The 19,354-nt window shown below is 34.9% G+C and overlaps 2 protein-coding genes across 8 annotated transcripts in view; one reads left to right on the top strand and one right to left on the bottom strand.

The window, feature by feature from the left end:
- Positions 1 to 19,354, top strand: part of LOC123747016 (uncharacterized) — a 135,852-nt gene that overhangs the window by 18,777 nt on the left and 97,721 nt on the right. The gene's annotated exons all lie outside the window — the stretch shown is intronic.
- Positions 15,868 to 19,354, bottom strand: part of CASK (peripheral plasma membrane protein CASK) — a 942,297-nt gene continuing 938,810 nt past the window's right edge. For all 7 annotated transcript variants that reach the window (XM_069317358.1, XM_069317359.1, XM_045728953.2 and 4 more), the window contains one exon: positions 15,868 to 18,998. In XM_069317358.1, coding sequence (XP_069173459.1) covers positions 18,819 to 18,998 — 180 coding nt within the window. In that variant the 3' untranslated portion in view covers positions 15,868 to 18,818. The remainder of the gene's footprint in view (positions 18,999 to 19,354) is intronic.

Genomic DNA, 19,354 nt, shown 5'->3' on the forward strand with positions numbered 1-19,354 from the left:
TATGTACTTGAAATTAAATGTCATCAGCATACTTGCAGTATATGTCAGGTTTAAGGCACATATTAACTAGGACTTCTCCTGAATGGTATCCATATAAATAATCATAAATAGGACACTTAGGGGGCATAACCCAAGACGACACCATCTCCTTGTTTATACACAAGACCATCAAGCTTAGGCAGACTGCCACTTTAGTCTACTGACTCCTCAATTCAAGCTGCAGGTAAGGGTCTCTGTGATAATAGAGACATTGTCAGAAGTGGTAATTTGATTCACCTAATGGCTACTCACTTGGGGACAGGAAGCCTGTTAAGCTTATGCTATCTGCAGGCCAACTACTGACCTTCCCCAAGATGAAACCTACAACAGCTGTCTAACTTCTGGATACTTACTGCTAGGTGAACAGAAAGCATCAGGTGAAAGGAAACATGTCCCCTAGCACTTTTGCCTGGCTGCAAGAATTGAACTCGGGAATCTTTTGGCTCTGACCCAACTATGCTGATCATCTTGTCACATACATCATTCTCAAAAAGGATGACTGTGTTGAAAATTAAAATCCTCTCAAAGGAAGTTCAGAGGATCATGAGGGATTCTGCTGTTGAATTGAAAATGAAGGTCAACACTGATTGAAGATGTTAATGCCAAAAGGTCTGGACTTCACCTAACAAAAAATAATGGCGAGTACAAGCCTGGCTATGCCTAAGGGACTGTAAAGACCCACAAGCCTGGAAACCCACTTTGTCATATTCTCATACAGACTGGCTAAGTAACTTGAATTTACTTTGACCATATGCAAACCATGTGTAGTTTTATGATTCATAAGTCTGTTAACACTGTAGTATGTATAGTACAGCAACTATTCACAGCATGTACTAAAGAAGCAACTTTCCTGGTGATTATGTATAAACAAGTAGATGGTGTTACCTTGGGTTATCCCTACCTCCCCACCCCTTCCTGAGTGTCCTATTTGAAAATTGTTATACATTTAGACCTGGATCTGAAACATGACATTTAATTGCAAGTGCCTGACAGGGAACATGTGCTAGGTTTTCAAACAAAATTCCATGCTCAGTTTTACTTGAGAGATGAAGAGTAAACACAAATTGGCTGCATGATGTACTGATAGTCGTGGAAAGGAAAGGCAAGATCCAATCTCCCGTCTGTTCTAAGGGAACTAAAATGGGAATGTGATTTAATGCTAGAAGTGAGTTCTCTAACTGGTAAAAATAAAATGTTGTTGATGTTTTTCCTGGTAATACAATCAGGGTTCGTTCTCGACTCTCAATTGAGAATTCCGGGTTCGTATCCCAGACGAAACAGAAATGGTTGGGTGCATTTCCTATCACCTAATGCACCTGTTTACCTAGCAGTAAGTATGTACTCGAGAGTTAGTCAGCTTGTTGTGGGGATGTATCCTGAGCAGGGTCAATAATTCGACCCTGAGAGGGGGAGGGAGGGGGGACTTCAATAAAAGCCTAATGTGTATGAATACTGTACACATTGGCTGTCTGTCCCCCAACACAATGACTTATTGTTATTATCAACCGTACTCCTTCACATGGCACCAGTTTGAAAGTAGGTTTATGAGGATTTCAAACAAGGCAGGTCCTTAGCAACAAACACATTCTGTACTCTTAAGGGATATGGGACAGATACAGTATTATTAAAAAGGTGAATCACCATGCTACAAAACCTATCCCACTTATAAAACACTATCACATGAACTACTTATCAATGGCCCATAAGATGAAGGAAAGTCCTGAAAGATGTGAACAGTAATTGACACCAAAGTGATCCCTATTAACACTAAACAGAAGACACAACTCATCATTGACTACAAGAGTAAAAAGATATCTAACTTGCTCATAAAAAACTTTCCATATCAAACACAATGCCTTGAAAGAAACTAATGGTGTCTATACATTTTCATGCCCACTTGGGAACTGTCAGCCCCAATGCTTTAAATATATTGGATAAGCAGGGCAACAACAAACCTATTGTGGCACCTGACAAAATACTCACAAAAAACAGACTCCATTAAGGATCACTTACAGTAATATCTTTACACAACCAGACCATCACAGAGTTCCTGACCACCAATACCAAAATAACTCGTTCAATTATCAACAGTCGTTTTACACCAAGGTACGTTCTTCCATCAGTATGATAAGGAACTGCAAGCTTATATCCCTCCCATTGCCCAAGCCAACAAGAGGCAGAACCAAATTACAGTAATGTGTTCTCTCAACTAAGTAGCCACCTCTGCTATCACACCACATAGACAATATATTGATGCTTGTTCTCTTGAACTTACTTTGCCTCAAAGGATTCATAAGGTATAACCCCATCAAAAGTGTAAAATTAGCTTTGGAGAAAATTTTTCAACTATCATCTCAAGTTAATTGAATTTTTGTCTTAGAATCACTGATCTATCCTTTTTTTGGTCGTTCATATTCAGTAACACTGATACATGGCATAAAGCCCCTCCTCTCTTATCCAATACACATACTGTGAATATAAATAAAAATATAATTTTTTAATCAGTGGCCAAATTTCCTGTATTTTTTTTTAAATTTGTTGGTGCATTGATTGATACATTCAGTTCAACACTTATACATTCTGTATATTTTGAATCGAAAGTAACTTAGCAACCTCATCTAATTTAAGTTATTTAAAAATCAGCTGAATTTGATTTGAGTAATCATTCAGATATGTTAATACAGTATTATGATATTTATCAAACTTTCCCTCAAAGATTGTGTGTGTATTTATGCTGTTTATGTACACTATACAGTATGTTGTACCAAATGGCCACTTTGCTAATCTTGTCAATTATCATAAAATACAGAATTTTTCTGAATTAGTTACTTATAAATTTATCATGTTTTATTAAACATGATATGCAAATGCAGACGAGGAGTCACAATAACATGGCTGAAATATGTTGACCAAACCACACATTAGAAAGTGAAGGGACGATGATGTTTCGGTCCGTCCTGGACCTGGCAAAGACGATGTCGAAACGTCGTCGTCCCTTCACTTTCTAGCGTGTGGTTTGGTCAAAATGATATGCAAAATTTGTAATTCAAAGAAAACCTGCCTTAGCAACCCAACCTAAATTTGCCAGTTATTCCTTAAACTCTGCCCACTGTAAGTCAAGTAAAATTTAAATAAATTAGTAAATAATGTAACTAACATGTTAATTCCATTTAGTGCACACTAATGTTTGTAAAGATAGGAAAAATAATAAAGATTGACTATCAGATACAATATAAGAGTCCTTACCTACTAGGCCTGGCATGAATCTTGTATATTTCTTAGGGCCCTCTCCATTTGGGAATTAAATTTAAAAATTAACTCTAAAAAATTCAAATTACACTTTCACTGGGCTTACTGTGTTCTGCTAATGCACAGCTTAGCATCCTCAGCTGTAAGAGGTACAGTAAATATCAAGAGGCAAAGCAGCAATATGTATTACATGGAGGCATGATGGAAAGGTAGAATGTATATTGCTGTATTTGCCCGTTTGTAATCACTATCCTTCTCCCTCTGAGGATGCTAAGTTGTACCTTAGCAAAATGCATTAGGCATTTGATACAGACTGTCAAACTGTATTGAGCATGACTCCAGCTTGTAGGCTAGAGGGAAATATTCCCAATGAGAATAGTATTTAAATCAAGAATCTTGGCTTTAATATGTGCAAATGCAGATGGCTTTCATAGGACAAGGTGTGCAGTCAAAGGCAAAGTTACAAAACAACGAGCATTAATAAAACAATTGCATAATGAAATAGTGGTTCTCTCTTTTTTTTTAGCAATTTTAAAAAGTATTAAAGGTAAAATGAAGTTCAAGATAGTAGTGATTTAATCAAAAGCATTTATGAGTCACTTTGAATCACAGCTGATCTACCAGAGAACTGAGAATACACTATAAAAAAATCAGTCAATTGTCAGTTGAGAATATAAAATATAAATCAGTCAAATAAGTGTAAATAATATACAGTGTAACAAATACAATAGCTAGGTACAATAGATACAGCATTTTGCTGCATTCTCCCCATATAACATTTAAGTAATGTAGTCCAGAAAGTGCACAAGGGTACTACATGTTCTTCCAAACTGAAGACACTCCTGTGATGTTGAAGATTCCAGTGTTGGAGTTGGTTTGTGGTTACCATTTTCTTGAGGGAGGTTTACACCAGCTTTTACAATTCCTAGGTGTGTTACTGTTGAATGTTGAGATTAGTGTCAAAACTCTCACAGTTTCCTGTGGCCATTGGTGCAAGGTGTCTTAAGGATACAGTAGTAATTCTGCCATCCAGGAACTTGACTTTAGTGTATTCAGTATTCACATCTATGACCTAAATTTCATCAACTAGGGGATACTTTATGCTATACCAACACCTGATGTTTTAGAAACGGCCTGTGCAAGCAAGCCATGTGGGTAATATCTGTCCTGTAGTAGACCTCCTACAAAACTGGAAGAAGCATGCATGTGGTGTACAGTTTGTAGATATGCACATTAATGACTGAATAGAGTGGAGTGCATTAGGAAGAACTATTTCCCATTGGGATATATATAAGTTCCTAGTCTTGAGAGCTAGCATCACTGTCTTCCAAATAACTTCATTGTACTTCTCTGCCTCACCATTTCCTCTCGAGTTGTAAGGAGTTATACAACTAGTTGCTACCCCTTTTTTCAGTAGAAAATCCTTCAGCTCCTCGGATATGAAAAGAAGTTTCCCTATCAGTTTGTGTATATGCAGGCATACCAAATATAGCAAATAACTGCACCAGGCATTGGAATACTGTACCAGTAGTCATATCCAAGCAAGAGAATGCAAAGGGGAATCTAAAAGATTGATCTTTGAAAGTATATATTTGTTTCGTGATTGTAATGGGAGTAGTCCTTTAAAATCTATGTTGAGTCATTCAAATGGATGAGTATATTTAATCAAATGTCCAGAGTTAAACTTGAAAAACTGTTATAGTCATTTTCTTCACTTCCTCAATAGAATATGGCAGATTTTGACGTCAGACATAATGAGCCAAACGAGATACTCCAGAGTGACAGAGATTTTCATGCGATTCTTTAATTTTAGAATTGCTTGAATCACTGGTGCCACCACATACATGTGAGAATGCATCTGCAGGTATGCCCTTTTTATCTGGGCGATACAGTACAATATCATAGTGGTAACATGAGAGTTCAACTCCCCATCCAGCTATTTTATAATTTTTAATCTTGCCAGCTGAAACTTGAACAGAAAAGCAACACTTCACTGGTCAGTCGCAAACCAAATATGACATCCAGTAAGGTAGCATTATAGATGTGAATCCTGAATACACCAATAAGGTAGTGTTGTAGATTTGAATTTGGAACGCACCAATAAGGTAGTGTTTTAAATGTGAATACTGAATACTGTACACAATGAGGTAGTGTTTTAGATGTGAATACTGAATACACCAATGTCAAGTTCCTGGATGGCAGAATTACTATTGTAGGGGAGCCGGTCGGCCGAGTGGACAGCACGCTGGACTTCTGATCCTGTGGTCCTGGGTTCGATCCCAGGCGCCAGCGACTTTCACCCTATGCCCCTGTTACCTAGCAGTAAAATAGGTACCTGGGTGTTAGTCAGCTGTCACAGGGTGCTTCCTGGGGGTGGGGGCCTGGTCGAGGACCGGGCCACGGGGACACTAAAGCCTCGAAATCATCTCAAGATAACCTCAAGAAGAAGATATCCCTAAGACACCTTGCACCCATGGCCACAGGGAACTGTGAGAGTTTTGACACTAATCTCAACATTCAACAGTATAACACCTAGGAATTGTAAAAGCTGGTGCAAACCTAAACTCACCTCATCCAGAAACAATCTCAGAAGTAAATCTCCTTCAAGAAAATGGTAACCACAAACCAACTCGAACACTAGTTGGAGTTGGTTTTGTCTATTCCACCAGCTGATTGACAGTTGAGAGGCGGGGCCAAAGAGCCAGAGCTCAACACCTACCAGCACAATTAGGTGAGTTCTTCAACATCACAGGGGTCCCTTTAAGAATCTGGAAGAACACGTAATACCTCTGAGTTCCTTCTGGACTACATTACTGTACTTAAATAGTAGATGGGGAGAATGATATAAAATGTTGTATTTACTGTACCTAACTATTGTATTTGTTATATATATTATTTACTAATTTAACCTATTTATTGTTTACATTTTCAATTGACTGATCTCTGGTAGATCAGCTGTGACACAAATGCAGGTTAGTGTATTGACTTTTCCTTATTTTTTCTTTAATTTGGCCTTAGTTAAATATACAATTTCCCTATTATTATAAGGAATGGATAATAACGAAACTGACTATATTACTGTATATTATATGGCACATATTATTGCAGGATGTAATTGTAATGGAATTACTTGATCAAGTAGCATTGGTTGTCTAAATGATGTCTTAAACTAGATTTTGGATTGATTTATGGAAAACTATATGGATTTTGCTATATGGATCTTTATCCATAAACAAAATCTATATGAATAAAGATTTGTCCAAAATGTATATGGACCAAATTTTAACTACATATATGGATCTTTATCCTAAAGACTTTTCATGGAGAACTTAAGAATATGAAATATATTTTGATTGATTCGTTTTTAGTGAGGACTGGTACAAGACACAGCCATGACTCAGCCTCTGGCACTTGAGCTTACCACCCTCGTAGGTGTTGAGTAGAGGTGGTAGGTGGTTAGCCGAATCTTGATTAGGCCGCTAAGTAAACAACTTTTAATTTGAAACGTCCTTTACAGTATTTTCCTGTAACTAGTAAATGTTAATTTTTTTAGAGCATGTTAAGTTTTTTTCATTTGTATATAGGGACACTTCATGTGGTCACTCAAAGGTTACATGATTAGTGGACAAAAGTTAAGGTTCAAAGTAAAAAATATTAAAACCCATTCTCATTTGTCTTCAGTAGCACCTCTCAGCTTATGATACTGATGTTGTAGTCTGTGATTATCTCTGACCACTGAAGGCAAGCAACATTTTACACTTGTCTTGCTTGAAATGGGCATGGGGCATGCTAGAATCAGTGATCAGCTCACTACTGAGGCAAAACCACCCCACAATCACAAGTTATAAAACATACTAATACTCACTGAAATATTTTTGAAAATAAGGAATTTACCAAACGCACCTGGAACAGGAGAATTATCAAATGTCACCCAACTCCTCCCACAAGCACCAAACACCATCTCCACCTTCCCAGGGCAAGACTGGCCCTTCACTCTCGAGGGTAGATTGAAACTGACACAGAAAATGAGAAAATTAGGGCGGGAACAGCAGCTAGCTTTCTGGGAGCTACCTCTTGTGAAAGGTAGCTCCCAGAAAGAGACGCTTCATTACTGTTAATGTTATTTTCCTGGGAAGGTGTCCTGAGTATCCTCCCCCCATTGTGTCTAAATGAGAAAGCAAGGTTAAGTTTCCCCCAAGACACCATTGAAAAGTATAGTAAAAATAAAAGAAAAAACTTAACCCTTAAAGTGTAACTATCATGAAAATTGTTACCTTGCATATGCTAACAAAAAAAATACAGATATTTTCTTAATTAATTGGCAGATCTGTATTCCAAATTATGAGAGAAAAATGTATCTACTCTAATTTTGGCCTAGGCAGTGGTCAACATTCTGGCATTCACCAGTATTGCATTGTGATGGGAACCAGGACCAAACCAAATTTTTTTTATTTATTTTTCATATGAAACATATTCAAAAGCAATCTGTGTGCAAAAGTAAAATAAATATCAAACTAAATAAATAGGGATGATCTTTGTTGGCCTGGATAATTACAAAAAGTAAAGAAATGGCTGAAACAAAACACTTTATTCAATCTGTATCAACACGAGATGTGTAGTTTGCCAAAACAGTGTTGTAGGTGACGAGAATTCAAATGATTTTTAATTTTTATGATCGTTGCTTCACTTACTAGTTTACACAATGTATTGTTTGTGTTGAATAACATAATTTGTGTGTGTGTGTATATATATATATATATATATATATATGTATATATATATATATATATATATATATATATATATAATATATATATATATATATATATACTGTATATATATATAAAACATTATATAAAATACTGCATATGTATACATAATGCAATGGTGATTTAAAGAAATATACAGCTGTTATTTAGAAAAAATGGCAAAAAAAATCTGTTTTTGTCCCAAGCAAGGAACCTCTTCAGCAGTGTGTAGAAATGGCAAAGGAAACAGTATTTACCTGAATTTACCTGAGGGCCACTGACACTAATGGCCTCGACGAGGACAGAAAGCCAGCGGCTTGTTGAAGGTTCCCCCATTTGGCTTGATAATCTTTTTCCAGTTGGATTTTGAAATAAAACAGTCTTGGCATTTATGGCTTCAGCAGGTAGGTGGTTCCATGGGTTTTATAACACTGTGGGTAAAAAACGTCTCTTGTTCTCAGTCCTATATTGTGGCTTGTCGAGCTTGAAACCATTGCTCCTTGTATATGTTACATTTAACCTTTTAAAAACAATTCTGGATCAACTTCAACCAAATTCTTCGGAATTTTAAAAGTTTCAATGAGATCTACCCTGTCATGCCTGGTTTGCAGTGTTGTTTAGCCCTGTGGCCCTCAACCGTTCCTGATACGAGAGATGACTTTGCTCTGTAATGAGCCAAGTATATACAGTACATGTTAGGTTCCTTTGCCATTCCTATAGACTGCTAAAGAGGGTCCTTGCTTGGGACCAAAATTTTCAGTTTATTTTTCTTGTTTTTCTAAATAGTGGGTTTATATTTCATATATATGCATGTAATTGTAAGAATAAGAATAACATGAGAATTGAAAAATCAGATTTTTCGTATCTCTCTGCATGTGGCTACTTATGCAGTTGTATATACAGTGCAACTTGAAATTGCCAAATCAAACAAGTATCTCCAGATGTCTGGTGGAGTGAAAATTGCTCAGTGACGGGGATGGTTATGTCTGGGAGGTGAGAAAGTTTGTCATTCTTCCACACACTGTTAAACATTTATCTTTCCCATTTCTTTTTATCAATTCTCATGTTAATGAACAGTCTGTTAATCTTGTATTTATTGTTATGTACAATAGAATTGCTTAAGATGTGTTTATTTGGTCAAGAGAAATGATGCACGAGATTATATGACCTGCTTGTGACATGAAATTTGCTGTTATTTATAGCTTCTGGCATAAAACATCTAATTATGATTAGTCATTGATAGGAAAGTGTGGATGGGTTGATTGTGTACATAACAAAGGTAGGTTAGGTTAGGAGACAGCTGCTGAAGCTATCAATTGCTACCCGATTCCACTGCCTACCTTCCAGGAATTTCTTAATGAAGAAATTGGTTAAGAAATTGTATATAGCACATTAAATACATGTGATATTGACAATTTTCATGTAAATACGTATTTTATTTATCTAATCTTTCACTTTATTGTTGTTATTTACCTTTATATAGTTTTTAGGCAATTTCCAACAGTTTCCTCACTGAAGAAATTAACAGAGAAATCATATATCGTACAACATGGAAAAATTGCCATATGTATGATCTTCCCAATGCGAAATCAATTTCTTACATCTTTGACCTTTTAAGGTGAGATACCTTTAGTTCTAGTAGCTTTATTTAGTCTTTTGTTTGGTAGGCTGCAACTGCCACTCATCGAGGCATACCATATAGTGTAAGCCAATGAAATTGGTTACATTTTTATGCCATTATGGAATTCCAGTCATACAGTTCTAGTAGTGTGTATAATAATAATATTTGCATTACTGACCTTTACAAGGAAGTCTTATAAACATGAATATGACATATTATCTAACAAATGAATTATTTAAATAATTAGTTTAATCAAAAGTTAAATAAGGTAGTTTTTAAATTAGCTATAGATTAAAAATACAAATTCCAGATAAAAGTTTGTACAAATAAGAGATGTATATACTATACTGTACACAATTTAAGTACAGTACCAGTATATCAATACAACTTGTACACAATAGGATCCATGAAATTAATTACCTAAGTTACCAAGGATAGCCACTTATAATTATACAAGACATAGCTTGAATGATCTCAAAGCTTATAACTCTTTATAAACTCTTATGACCCGTCGAGGATTCAAACCTGGGCAGCCTTTATAGACTAGGGGGACCTTGACAGCGGAGTGGACAGAATTTCGGATTCGTAGTCCTGAGACTCCGGGTTCAATCCTTGGTGCATGGCAGAAACAAATGTGCAGATTTTCTTTCACCCTGATGCCCCTGTTACCTAGCAGTAAATAGTTACCTGGGAGTTAAACAGCTGCTACGGGCTGCTTCCTGGGGGTGTGTAACAAAAAGGAAGCCTGGTCGAGGACCGGGCCACGGGGACGCTAAGCCCCGAAAATCATCTCAAGACAACCTCTCAAGAAGAAAGCCTGTGGGGGTGACCCGTGGCCACCCAGCTTTGAATCCTTGAAGGGTCACAGAGTTTGTAGTGGTTATTTTTTATAATTAAACGAAAGTCCAAATGGAACATTCTTTTGTGATATTAATAAAAAAAAGCAAAACTCAAATTAGCTTATTTTAGGATAAAACAGAAATATTAGGTTGTGTATAGTATCAAAGGAACTTGATGCTATGCTCTAAATATTAGATAATGCTATGGACCATTTACAAACTTTTCATCAATTATACTTTAATTTTCTAGCTAATTTACAGCAATGAATATATATATATATATATATATATATATATATATATATATATATATATATATATATATGTATATATATATATATATGTATATATATATATATATGTATATATATATATATATATATATATATATATATATATATATATATATATATATATATATATATATGCAATTGACGATCACAAAACACTGATCATTTTATGCGGAAAATCCACAGAGAAATATGAAACGTTCACCTCATTTCATATTTCTCTGTGGATTTTCCGCATATATATATATATATATATATAAATATATATATACATATATATACACACACTATATATATATATGCGCAATAATGATCACAAAAACACTGATCCAAGTATGCAGAATAACCACATGTGAAAAATAGAGAATGCTTAACGCGTTTTCGGCTAATTCGCCTTCATCAGAACAAAGTAGAATGAAGATGATCTTCATTCTACTTTGCTCTGATGAAGGCGAATTAGCCGAAAACGCGTTAAGCATTCTCTATTTTTCACATGTTGTTATTCTGCATATATATATATATATATATATATATATATATATATATATATATATATATATATATATATATATATATATATATATATATATATATATATATATATATATATATAGACACACACACACAGCTTTATGAAGCTAAAATTTCTGGTTACACTTGCATATCATGAAACCACATGTTAGATTGGTAGACTAGGTTACATTCCTTGGTTTAGGGATATAAGTTAAATGGTTTGGTTATAGTAGGTTAAGGGTGAGTTTGGTAAGGGGCAACTTGATCTAATATTTTGTTACCTTTTGGCAATTTAAAAAAAAAAAAAAAAATGCACATTTACCAACACTGTATTGTCTTCTACAAATTTAGGATCACTAAAGCTGTATCATGTGTGTGTACACATCCAGTGTTATAAATTAACTGTAAGATAATAAAATCACTGCATACATTGGGTGCTTTCTTTTAACATTACGAGCAACCTATTCTTGTCTTCATACTAAAGTGAGTTAATTTGAGTTTTTTTTTATTTTTTAACTTACATTCTTTAATATCACAATAACATATGTTCCATTTGAATTATATTTAAGTATATATGTTGTGACTGTTCAGGTATGAATGGTTTTGCAGGGGTGATTTTTGTAATTCTTCAAACCATATATCAGTGATCTATATGTTGAAAGTGTGTACATATATCTCATATTTGAAAATATCTTTTTTGTCCGTAATTTATAATTTAAGTATAGATAAAAAGCAAATCATCCCCTCTGAGTAATAAACAATCTTATTTAACTTGCATGATTAAAATTAATTTAAATCATTTGTTAAACAATATATATATAGTATTCATGTACATAAAAGTGGCTGGAGACCTATAATGCATAAAAATATTATCTACACCTCCCTAGAGATGTATATTGGAAATTTCAATAAGCACAGCATCCAGATAATGCAAGTTTGTCAGTCTTACATACTTGATGACCAGACCACACACTAGAAGATGAAAGGACGACGACGTTTCGACTTGAGAATGGTCCAGGATGGACCGAAACGTTGTCATCTCTTCACCTTCTAGTGTGGGGTCTGGTCAACATACTTTAGCCACGTTATTGTGACTCATTGCCTCTTACATACTTTATATTCCTCTGTGCTGCCACCTTAACTAATAATAACTAAATTATAATTAATGAATTATATATAAAACTACTACTTACCTCTTCTGAATATATAGCCAAAGATCATACATAAAAGTAAAATGTGGATGATATTCATGATCCTCACATTAATATCCATTCTACTTATTTCACATTTTGCATTATTTAAGATAGGAATGCATTTACAGTACTGCAAGATACTTGAAGTAAGCATTTCCTAGCTAGTACTGCATTGCCAACACTGGCCGTTGTTGGTGATGGTGACAAGAGGACGTCCTCCCACCACCACACCAACTCTCATTAGCTTTGAGACAAATGTGCAGTTATATTGATATTATTAAAAATCTTGTACAGTAAAGGATTAAAGTTTTTTTAAGGTAAAAATGTGTGGATGCATTAATTTTGAGTATAAAAAATAAAAAGAGATGTGGGTAGAGAAGGAAGTGGCAGGAGAGGCGAGACTGTTGGAATGCCATTTAAGAATGATGCGATGCAAGTTTCCACACTTGATACATACTATTCTCATATTATTTATGGATTCTCACATATTTAAAAATTATATTTCTTCCATTTACTGTGACACAGCTTCAATAAGCTTATTTGGTTAAGCAAGAATATTTTTTTCCCAGTAAGTGCTAGCTGAAACTGAGAATATCCAGTTAATCAGGAAGCAGCTGGTATGTCAGTTTATTTACCAGCTCAAAACTGGTAAATTGAATTAAATATTCAGATTTTTCTTTCTTTCATGTTAAACTGATAAATTGGTTAATGGGTAACTAGTAAACAGGGTTTGCACTGTGTGTGTGTGTGTGTGTGTGTGTGTGTGTGTGTGTGTGTGTGTGTGTGTGTGTGTGTGTGTGTGTGTGTGTGTGTAATTACCTAAGCGTAGTTCAACCCATCCTCCGAATTGACAGTACGATTTAATACTAAGTGTAATAAGTACACTATCGTACTGTCATAACCAGTGCATAATTGTACTTATGGGGCTGTTACATTTACCCAACTCCCTCCCCCGATTTAATTCTCCTCGTTTTCTGTTAACACACTCAGAATTTTAGGATGACGTTTTCAATTCCAATTAGCAATACACAAGTTTTAAATATCAGGAATTTCTTTTTCAGGTTTATTAAACAATATAGATTTTATACAAAATTTTAAAATATCCTTAGTTACTTTACAATTTATTGATATATTTTAGTTTTGTTTTATTAGTTTTATAAAACTGTAATATCAATATAGCTATAGGTTAAGTACTAATTGTAATTAAGAAGCAATAAAATTATTATCTTCAAAAACTAAGACGGTTAGGTGAGGGTGTGGTTTTCTATTCAGTTTTTCAGGTAAACTCAAATATTCACAATATATTTGACAGTACGATTTAATACTAAGTGAAAATAAGTACAATTTCTAACTGCTATGAATAGTACATAATTGCACTTATTTGTCTCCTTACATTTACCACCCCATTTTTGGAGGACGGGCTGGCGTAGTTACAGGATGAGAGCTAAGCTCGTGGTGTCTCATCTTCCCAGCACTCTCTTATATAACACTTTGAAACTACTGACAGAGGTGTGTACTCACCTAGTTGTGCTTGCAGGGGTTGAGATTTGGCTCTTTAGGTCCTGTCAATCAACTGGTATACAGATGGATTCCTGAGCCTACTGAGCTCTTATCATATCTATATTTGAAACTGTGTATGGAAGTCAGCCTCCACCACATCACTGCCTAATGCATTCCATCTGTTATCTACTCATGATACTGAAAAAAGTTCTTTCTAACGTCCCTGTGGCTCATTTGGATAAACTCACACTGACACTGTACTCAACATTAAAGAACCCAAACTCCCACTGTATCTTGTACTACCCACTTCCCCAATATTAGTACTTAAGACATATCTTTACCAGTGTAATCACCTCTTGTCAAGTTATATTGTTGTTATTTGTTGATATAAAACCTTTCTACAATGTACCTCTTCATCTTGCCTGATATGTTAGATTAAAGACCTGCCCGAAATGCTATGTGTGCTAGTGGCTCTGCATGAATGTAAAAATATCAGTCTTATGTAATCTCACCAACCCATTGTACCTTTTTGTGAATAAATTATTATCATTATTATTGAACAAATCCACAGGAGCTTTAATGAGGGTTCGAGCCTATGCGCTGAGTGCTCCCAGACGCGCTCTAGTCAACTGTACCACGACATGATCAACCATGTTGTGGTACAGGTGACTATAGCATGTCTGGGAACACTCTGCACATAGGTTCGAACTCTCATCACGGCTCCTGTGGATTTGTTCTTTGATATATCACTTTAATATGATTTCTCTGTATTATTATTATTATTGTTATTGTGTACTAAGTTTCCACCTGTGTCCCTTTGTTCGCGTACCACCATGTATGTGTGTGTGTGTGTGTGTGTAAGTAATTACCTAAGTATAGTTACAGGATGAGAGCTACGCTTATGGTGTCCTGTCTTCCCAGTACTCTTTGTTGTATAACTTCGAAAATACTAACAGTTTTGGCCTCCACCACCTTCTCACTTAGCTTGTTCCAACCAGTCTATCATTCTCTTTGCATTTTGTGTGTGTGTGTGTATGTATATATATATGTCATACCTAGTAGCCAGAACACACTTCTCGGCCTACTATGCAGGACCCGATTTGCCTAATAGGCTGAGTGATTTTCTTTATTTTCAATAAATTGTTTCCTATTAGTTTATTTGAATTATTATTTTTATATTATATTAAGAACATAAATCCTTGACTTAATAATTGTGTTAGTTTAGGTTAGGTTAAGATAGGTTAGGTTAGATTGGGTAGGGTTGTTAGGTTCGATCATATATCTACGTTAGTTTTAACTCAAATTTAAAAAAAATTAACTCATACAAAATGAAATGGATAGCTTTATAATTTCATAAGAAAAAATATTGAAAAATATATAAATTCAGGAAAACTTGGCTCATTAGGCAAATTGGGACTTGCATAGTAGGCCGAGTACGACGTTCTGGCTACTAGGTACGACATATATATATATATATATATATATATATATATATATATATATATATATATATATATATATATATATATATATATATATATATATATATATCATATCAACCCATCCTCATGAAATGAAAGTAACTACTTGGTCGAGAGTACCAATGTGTAGTGATGTACCACCAGTAAACCACTTTTTGTACTATTATTTTTAAAGTCTGGAAAAAATAAAGCTAAAAACCAAACTTAAATATTCCTAGGCATATTATAGCACATACATGTACTGTATTAGACCTATGATAGCATTTATTAGGCCTAGGGTTGCTAGATGAGGTTAGGTTAGGTCTTATATTTTATTTATGTTATGGTTAAAAAGTTTCCAGTTTGTCCAAATTCTTCTTTACCTGTGAAGGAAGTTGAACAATACTCTTTGAAGTTCATTTTACAGTTTTATACTTTATTTCCTGATGGTAAGATACGTGTATTCATTTTGTTAATCCTGTTAACATTGTCAAAGGCAGAGTCAGAGGTGAAGTGTATAGAAATTATCTGGAGCAACCAAATCTACATATTGAAGAAAGATGAGGTGAAGTTAGGTGGGCTAATAGACCTTCTGCATTTACCTTATTTTGATGGTGGCAGGAGCAGTGTGTGTGTATATGTGTGTGTGCAGGATATTCTGTCTTGGTCTTGAAGATGGTAGAATGTACCCAAATGTGATCTGGCTGTAAATAGTTGTCATTGTATCTGTCGATTATTAGACATTGGTGGAGCACTATGTATAGACCAATCTCAACCAACTACTAGCAGCTAGATCACGCTTGGGTACATTCTACTATCCTCAAGCCCAAGATAGAATATCCAGCACATTCACTGCCCCTGCCAACATCAAAATAAAGAACTGCAGAGATTCTATAATCCCAAGTGACACCTTCTTACCTTATTCTTCTCGGTTATATATTTGGTTGCTCCAGATAATTTGTATTCACTTTACCTCTGCTTTTGCCTTTGAAAATGTTGACAGGATTAACGAAATGTATCTCTTAAGTGTCAGGCCTGTAGCAGCCACATTAAAGACAATGTGACAGCCACTTAAATTATCTAAAAGCTATTCCACATTCCAAGAAATTCTATTGCAAGCATTAAAAAATTACCAATTCTCCCCATAATTACTAATGACACCTGCAACCATATTTGCTAACCATTAATGATATCTGTAACAAATCCCCAAGGTTTCTACGAATCACTTAGGACTGCTGAAAGTATCCAGGAAGCTTCTCATCAGACCAAAAGATGATCAACCTGCAAAATAAGGAAGCAAATTGGGTCCAACACAAAGTCAGGTGGATGCAGATATAACAAGGTAAAAGACAGCATCATGAGTCGAGTTCCACTTCCCACACCAGATGCTACAAGTCTCACTACAGAGCAGGCAGCTAGTCTCAGCCTCATCCGAGCTCTCGGCTCTCACCCTCCTTCAAGCTTTCTGCTTGTTTCATTTGGGCTCTTCATCTTTAGCCACCTTCGGCACCACATTCTACATGGCTCCAGCAACATGCAAAAAACATCCTTTTCTCAACCTATCATGACACTGTTGTACCATTTTTAATGTCCAACTGCTATAACCATACTACAGTATATTTAATAAACAGGAAAAAAACACCATACTCTTTGAATACTGTCACCCAAAATCATGTATGTTACAGGCCATATAAAACTAAAATGAACTTTTGAAGAGTTAAATTTTTAACTTTCTCCTCAAGTAAAGTGCAGTGTTTGTATTGCATAGCGTGCTACTGTACAGTGTACATGCAAGCCATGATACACCAAAAATAACCACAATAGCAAAGACAACTGTGGTCAACTTCAAGGCCAGTCAAAAAAAAAAATCATTTTTCTATTTTACCATAATTTGTTCAGTTTCATCTGTCTTACATTCCAGTAATTTGTAAATGTATTGTTTATATATCATTTGATTGTCTTTGTGTGTGTGCAATGATGTATTCTATAATTTGGGGCAAGAACAAAAATTGTGGTTATGGAGAAATTGCACAAATTTTTGGAGAACAGGAATTCTATGTACAGTAATGCGGATTGGGTATGGTCATAATTAGTCCGCCTGAGCAAAGTTGCAGTGTATATATATTTATATCTAGTATACTGTATATCATATATTTTATATATACACACACGCACACAGTACTGTACATACACATAATACATGTACAGTACGGTACATGTGAAATGGAACCTCACTTAAATGGAATCCATCCAACCAAAGTCAGGATGCAATGGAAATATTCTGTTCACTTTGAAAGATTGACATGATATGATGGAAAGGAAATAATGGTAAAGTTCTGGTTGAGTGGGATGCATATTCACTAGACTGGAATGTAGTGCTGAGAAACATAAAAATAATTCAAATGAATTTGTGTATTAAAATATAAATCAAAGTGATTTCTTAGTTATGTACAGTAAGCAAAAGTGTTTTCTTTTGTTTGTCCACAGCCAAACATGATAACTTTGTCAATTTTGCTTTATTTAAAACAGCTTAGATTAATCCATTCCAGACACCTTATAAAAGGGATCTGGAATGAATCATTCCATTTAAGTAAGGTTTCAATATACAGTATATATGTGAAATATATATAAATAGGGTATTGCCTATTAGTTTAACTATTGAGAACCCATAGCTTCAAAGATGAGGAAAGATATAAATAAAATAGTTGGGCAGTTACCAAATACGATCACAGTGGCATATTGTTTTTGAAGTAAAATTAAGAGGACAAAAATACAAACTCCTACATCATGAAAGTTACATTAAATTTCAGTTTCTTCAATAAATGTGATGTATTATAATGTAAAGCACTTATTAATTTAAATATCCTGATTAAACTCTAGAATCTGAAAAATAATAAATTATTATTATACTTATACTGAAGAAGAAGAATCTAAGAAATCATTTTTTAACTTAAGAAAACAAAAATAGTTTTTGCCAAATACTGCATATATGCTTTAGAAAAAGTCCCCATTTTGAGCAAGTTGCCAAAACCTCTGGTAGTTATAACAGCACTCCCAAGACTTATTTCCAATTCCTTTCTTTCATCACTTGTCATACAGGACAAGCATTGATGTGCATTGTATGGCTATAATAACTGATCTCTTTTTTTTTTTTACTATTTTTATATAGTTTTTTATATCTTAGGGTAAAATGAGGCTTTTCATTTTGCGAGACTTTGATTGTGGCACTCTGGTCATGGTTGTGTGGTTCTATGTTCCACTGGATCACCTTCTATGGTGTTGGTGGGCTCGTCTGTTAGCCTCTTTGCTCCTTGATGTTCCACAGCAATAGCAGTCAGAGGGACTGTCTCGGGGAGGGGCGGTCTGTCAGTAAACCCATGACACAGGCACCCACTGCGGTGTCATATTCATAGTTTCAATAGATTTTTCCAGTTGTCGAATGGTTTCTTCGATGTCATTGTTCACTATGGTCAAGTCGAAGAAATGGCCATATAATTGCTTGAGCATGTCCGATTCCTTTGCCAGTCTTTCTAAGCTTCCATCATACTGCAAAATAAAAGACAAGTAGTATATTGGTACATTATAAAAGAGTAAACAGCATATTCTTCTAATTTACCAACATATTATATATGCAGTATTATATATAGAATTACTGTATATAATTATATATAGTATTCATAATAGAAACTTTAGTGTGGTATTAATAGATGATACTATAGTTTGCCCCCCAAACATATTTGGCTCTCAGCTGGTTACAGGTTTGAAGAAAACTGGGTGGTCTATTTTGTAGATCTTGCCATAGGCTACAACTGGCCCATATATTGACTCACTTTATACAAAAATAACATCATCACTTTTACATTTTTTTGGTATTCATCCTTCAGTTTACTGCACCTGTGTGC

Source organism: Procambarus clarkii, chromosome 87 (genome assembly GCF_040958095.1).
Source record: "Procambarus clarkii isolate CNS0578487 chromosome 87, FALCON_Pclarkii_2.0, whole genome shotgun sequence".
In the NCBI taxonomy this organism is placed as follows: domain Eukaryota; kingdom Metazoa; phylum Arthropoda; class Malacostraca; order Decapoda; family Cambaridae; genus Procambarus; species Procambarus clarkii.